Genomic DNA, 6,000 nt, shown 5'->3' on the forward strand with positions numbered 1-6,000 from the left:
TAGCTCATTATGCCTTTGTCTTGCAGGGTTTTTTTAATATATTTTTTTCTAAGGGTTTACAACCACTTTAGATTCCCAGCACCTATCACACGCACCTACTCAGGGGAAAGACATTCACTAATGAGTTCCCATAGTAGTTAATAGACCTAAACCCTTACTAAATGACGCATTGGGGTTTATTTGCTTAAGTGAAATCCACTTTGCACTACAAGTTAGCTTTAGTGAGCTAACTTACCTGTAATGAAGGATGTCCCACATCGTAAAGGCAGTTGGATCCTGGAGGAATCTTCTCCGCTGAACCTCCCACGGCGCAGGGCTTAAAATCTTCAGGTTTTCTGTGAAGCTTGTCTTAAAAAGGTCCAGATGCCCCCTCCCCCCAGTGTTAAAAGTTGTTTTGTGTCTTTCATTGCCTGCAACATGATGTGTGAATAGGGGAGAGTCTGATGACTCTCTCCTTCATTCACAGGTCACGTTGCAGGTGGTGATAGCAATGAAAAAACATGTCTTAATGAATAAGGAGGGGACGGGTCCTCATCGTGGACTTTTTTTTACAGCACTTTCACAGGAGACCTGAAGCTATTAAAGTATAACTAAAGGCAAAACTTCCTTTAGTTTTGGATAGAGTGAAGAGGGATTAGAGCATCTGTCAAGTTTTTATGGCTGTCTGTGTCCCCGCTAGGGAGATTCACTCTCTCTATTTGTCCTGTTTTCCATTATCATTGAAAGTGAAAGTAAGAGAAAATCCCACATTTTGGGATGTCCCCAGAAAAGTAATAGAGGAGAAATCTTCAAACTGGGACACTAGTTCTGGTGACCTGTGGAAACAGGAATTCCCTTAATTCTCTCTTTTCCTGTTTGGCTATGGGACAGGAAGTGAAGAGAAATCTCTACAATGGGACACAGATGGTTATAACCATCCCCTACTCTATTCAAAATTAAAAAAAAAGTTTGTCTACTTTAACCCCTGCAGCACTGGAGGTTCAGCAGCAGGAAAGGACATCCCTGCACAGATTTCTACAGCATCAAGCTGCCTTCAGCTAACGGGTAAAGTGGCTTTCAGCTTTAAAGTAATTTGGATTAGATCTACTAATGAATTCTGACACTTTTTAGTGTAGCCTTCCAGCTCTGCTTTGCAAAATGTTATTGAAGTCATATGTTTGTTTAATATATTGTATGTGTGCTCATTTTTGCTTTTCCTCCTTTTGCCCATAGGTATGTTCCTTGCTGATCTGATTGAAAAATACTTTGTATCACCAACCTTGTTCAGAGTAATAAGACTTGCCAGAATAGGACGTATCCTGCGTCTCATCAAAGGAGCAAAAGGCATTCGTACTTTGCTGTTTGCTTTGATGATGTCACTCCCTGCTTTGTTTAACATAGGATTACTACTTTTCCTTGTGATGTTCATTTATGCTATCTTTGGAATGTCCAACTTTGCCTATGTCAAGAAGGAAAGTGGCATTGATGACATGTACAATTTCGAAACTTTTGGCAACAGTATGATTTGTTTATTCATGATTACAACATCAGCTGGGTGGGATGGCTTGTTAAATCCTATTCTCAACAGTAAATACCCAGACTGTGATCCAGCTATAGAACATCCTGGAAGTTCCGTAAAAGGGGATTGTGGTAACCCCTCTGTTGGGATTTTCTTCTTTGTAAGTTATATCATCATATCCTTTTTAGTGGTGGTAAACATGTATATCGCTGTAATTTTAGAGAACTTTGGTGTTGCAACAGAGGAAAGTGCAGAACCTCTTGGAGAGGATGACTTTGAAATGTTCTATGAAGTCTGGGAAAAGTTTGATTCAGATGCATCACAGTTCATTCAATACCATAAGTTGACTGACTTTGCTGATGCTCTAGATCCACCTCTTCGTATGCCAAAACCAAACAATGTACAGCTTATTGCAATGGATCTTCCCATGGTAAGTGGTGACAGAATTCACTGCCTTGACATCCTATTTGCTTTTACAAAGCGAGTGTTGGGAGAAGGAGACGAAATGGATAATCTCCGTCAACCAATGGAGGAGCGTTTTATGGCTTCCAACCCTTCAAAGGTCTCCTATGAACCAATCACTTCTACATTACGTAGAAAACAAGAGGAACTGTCTGCTGTTGTGATCCAGCGCGCCTTTCGAAGTTATATGTTGAGGAAAACCATACATCGTGCTTCCTTTCTGTACCATAATGCTAAAGACAAAGATGCAGACAGTCTAATAACACGAAAGGACGTACTGAGTGATCGACTCAATGGGAACTCTACAACAGACAAAGTAGACATAACACCCTCGACAACGTCTCCCCCATCATATGACAGTGTTACAAAACCAGACAAAGAGAAACATGAAAAAGATAAAACAGAGAAAGAAGACAGGGCAAAAGATATCAGGGAGCGTAAGAAGTAACCTTTTGTGGCAAAATGTTTACAGCCTGTGAACATTATTTATGTCAGCAGGACTCCTTTCAGAGAATTATGCCAAACTGACAGTTCTTAAAATTATGTACTTATGGTCAGTGCCTACTGTATGACAGTGACCCCCTGTCAGGAATGGACTACAAAGACGCTCGATGCCCTTGACTGGAGGTTACTGTTTTAACCACTTCACTGCTATAGAGGCTTGCAATGCATCGCCCAGGGATGTTTTGCTGGCCACTTAGGAAGTAAAGGGGTTGATTTCCCAGCTGACACTGCTGAAGAAGATAGTCAAAATGGCTACTCAGACTGTGCGGAATGGGGACCATTTTGTGGGATACAAACCTATTGTTTTTTTTTGTGTGTTGAACACTTTAGTAAAGTACTTGTATCCACTGTTTGCATTTCAACTGCCATAATTGCCATATGTTTACAAGTTCTATGTTTATGGATTCATCCTTTTTTTGAATTCATAGGTTCTCTACAATTATATGCGACTATTTTTGTAAATGGGTTTTATGTTGGGAAGGAGCTGATAATAACGACTTCAAAGGTATGGGAACCAGGTGTTCTTCAATATCTTTCTCTATAACATATATGAAGAAAAGTGATTGCATGAAAGCATGTCAGGCTCATAGGTCATGCATGGGGGTAAAAAACAAAAAAAAACAAAAAAAAAAGGAGCTTAAAAAAAGATGACCATTATGTGACACTATTTGTTGAGGTGCTTAACTGTTCATGCAGTGTCACATAAACAAAGTTGAAAGGTGCCTGTTTTGCCCCAATTTAACCCCCATGTCACGGGGAAGATAGGATAATTTTTATGCAAGAAATTGGTAAAGTTATGGTGCCTGAAGGGATTAATTACATTTACAACTTGGTTTGAGTGAAATTTATTTATTTGACTGCACAGGTTGACCAAAATCCATTTTTTTAGGCTTTATCCTGCATTATTCTTTGGCCATCTTCAGCTTGTCAGCAAGGTTGACTTTGTACAAGCCAATGGAATTGCCTGTGTAACAGTATGTAAATAGCTCCTTTACTACGTGGTGGATGTTTGAGCAAGGAAATAATGATTTGGGCACAGTATTTATTGCATCAAATATGTACCACATTATGTGTAGTTTGCAAGCTTCTGGAAAATAATAGAAAAAAAATATCTGTACCAATATAAATAGTTTGGACGCTATCACAGGTGCATGTTCATATTGCCTGGGCTGCTTATGATGTTTTATTTCCCCACCGTCTAGCAGTATATTATGGAAAGCCATACGTCGTTGGTTAAGTAAGACAAATTCAGTGAGTTCTGATTTCTTTGTTGTTAACCTCTTGGCTGCTGCTCTGCAGTTCGAACTGGTTAAGCAATAGTTTGCAGCTTTTCTTTTATGTTCCATCTTATTTTTGTTTCTCTTCTTGAGTTTTTTTTGCATTCTGTTATTTTTGCTTTTGTTACGAAGCGTTTTGTATCGATCTAGACAAAAAATTGGAAATGTTGCAAACTGCATTCAAGGACACAAGAGTTTTTAAACAAACTGATTCTATAAATACTGTAAATATTCATTTAGCTTTATTTTTCAGCATTTTGTACATAAGAGAAGAGAAGAAAAAAAATTAACTAAACTTCAGGGGTTAATGTTGTGGTCACTTTTCGTACTCGCCCACACTTAGCACTATTAAATTGGAGAGCTTTGCAAATAAAAAAATAAGAGTTGTAAATTTTGCTATTTTATTATAATTTTTGGGGGGGTTTTTTTGGTGCACATGCTGAATGTGAAAGTAAATGTGTGAAATTGGGGACCACAGCTCGCACAAGAAAAATATGTTTATGTTGAAGATGTACTTTAGAAAACACCAGGTTAAATATGCAGAAACTGCGAGATATGCCTGCATCAGGGATTTAACCTTTTTAGCACCAGGGTACTCCGCATACTTGAGCAACAAGTTCTTTCATAAAGTGATGGCTGGAAAGGTTAAATATAGTTGTATTTTTGGTTGATTTGCATACGGTTTAGGGAACCTGCTGCTCTAACAGCGGTGATAGGGCATCTGACTCTGTACATGGACATTTATGGGCCAAAATCGGTACGTAATCGGCTCATAGTAATTTGTGGGCTTGAGATCTTCATGGAATGTGGGGCCTGAATCCCGACCAACAAGTAGCCCCAGTACCAAGGTGTTTGTCTTTAGAATTAAGCAACAATGATGTAAAAGTCATTAGAAAGTCGCTCTGTATTCACCAAAAACCAGAAAAATCAAAGGCACTTTCTGGGTTATCCAGAGCTGAGGCAATATCCACTGGAATGCTAACTGTTAATTCTTGGATACAACACCATAACTGAAGCACTTCAAGCCTCAGTTACATGAAGGGCTTATAGAGACGTTATTGAACGCATTCCTTTGAATACTACCTCAGCTCAAATTGGCTACCTCTACTGTGCCTCTAATTTTTAATGGATTTACTTTGTGCTGGATAATAATGGCAATTTTGTGCAGCTAACAGGTGCTCTTTAAGCTGCAAATTTTGGAATGTGCTGTCAGTTTAAAAATCCTGATTAAAACCTTCTAGGAAATGCAGTTTATCCAAAGCTGGCAAAGCGCAGATTAGACTTAAATATAGTTTACTTTTTGTTTCTAAAGTCTAACTGAATTACTCATTCTACTATTGTTAATTCATGCTGCACTGGAATGTTTAGCCAATGTGTGGGATCCACATGCTTCATTTCTTCAAAAGAACATGACTTTGCTTACGACACCATGTTACCTTCAGTTCTGTTTTGGACACACGATGACATTCAATGTAGACTCCTTTGCTTTCCAGGAATAATGACTTGTAGTGTACTGTGAACTGCATGCAGGAAAATGCTATTACCTAAAGTTACAGCTAACTACATTACAAACAAGCCAAAAGAATAAAGATTACATTTTGTATTGTATATTTGTCTTCCGGCTCTGTGTTTTTCAGTTTCAGTCTGTGGATTTTTCATACAAGTGCAAATTAAAGTAAACCTAACCTGGTCAGTTTCGAGTAGCTTGAGTTAGGCTGAGCAATGGCATTGGATACTTTTCAACTGTGAAAGAAAATCCATAGATGACTTATGTTAGTGGAAGGGGTGGTCAATTGGCTGAGGTGAATTTCTCTAAAACCACCATCATTCCTGCAATATTGATACTGGGGATGTCTGCAAAATGTGTTTACTGCCACACTTGGTCAATAACAGTATACCTGCTTGTGATACGTCTTTCAAAAATAAACAGGTCATTAACTCATGTCTGTAATCACTTTCAAAGGCCAGTTTAAGCAAAAAAATATAATGTTTAAATGTCTTACGATTATCTTCTTTATAACAGAGCCCAAACACCATCACAACTTCTATTCCCTAGGCAGCATGCTGCAGAGAAGTGCTGGTGCTCTATGTGTGTGAGCAGCAGTCTCGTTGTCGATGTCTGATGCTTCCCCCCCTGCTTAGTCAGAATTATGACCATTGCAATCAGTAAAATGTGTGAGCTTTGCCAATTCCAGCACTGTAGGTGTGCAGGGGCCATGTCATACGACAAAGAGACTAGTCATACTTTTCTACAGCCTG

The 6,000-nt window shown here is 38.8% G+C and overlaps 1 protein-coding gene across 4 annotated transcripts in view; it reads left to right on the forward strand.

Annotated features, from left to right (window-relative positions):
- Positions 1-5,349, forward strand: part of LOC120944061 (sodium channel protein type 2 subunit alpha-like) — a 199,012-nt gene extending 193,663 nt beyond the window's left edge. For all 4 annotated transcript variants that reach the window (XM_040357836.1, XM_040357838.1, XM_040357835.1 and 1 more), the window contains exon 27: positions 1,213-5,349. In XM_040357836.1, the coding sequence (XP_040213770.1) occupies positions 1,213-2,408 (1,196 nt within the window). In that variant the 3' untranslated portion in view covers positions 2,409-5,349. The remainder of the gene's footprint in view (positions 1-1,212) is intronic.
- Positions 5,350-6,000: the final 651 nt, after the last annotated feature.

This window comes from Rana temporaria, chromosome 6 (assembly GCF_905171775.1).
Source record: "Rana temporaria chromosome 6, aRanTem1.1, whole genome shotgun sequence".
NCBI lineage: Eukaryota > Metazoa > Chordata > Amphibia > Anura > Ranidae > Rana > Rana temporaria.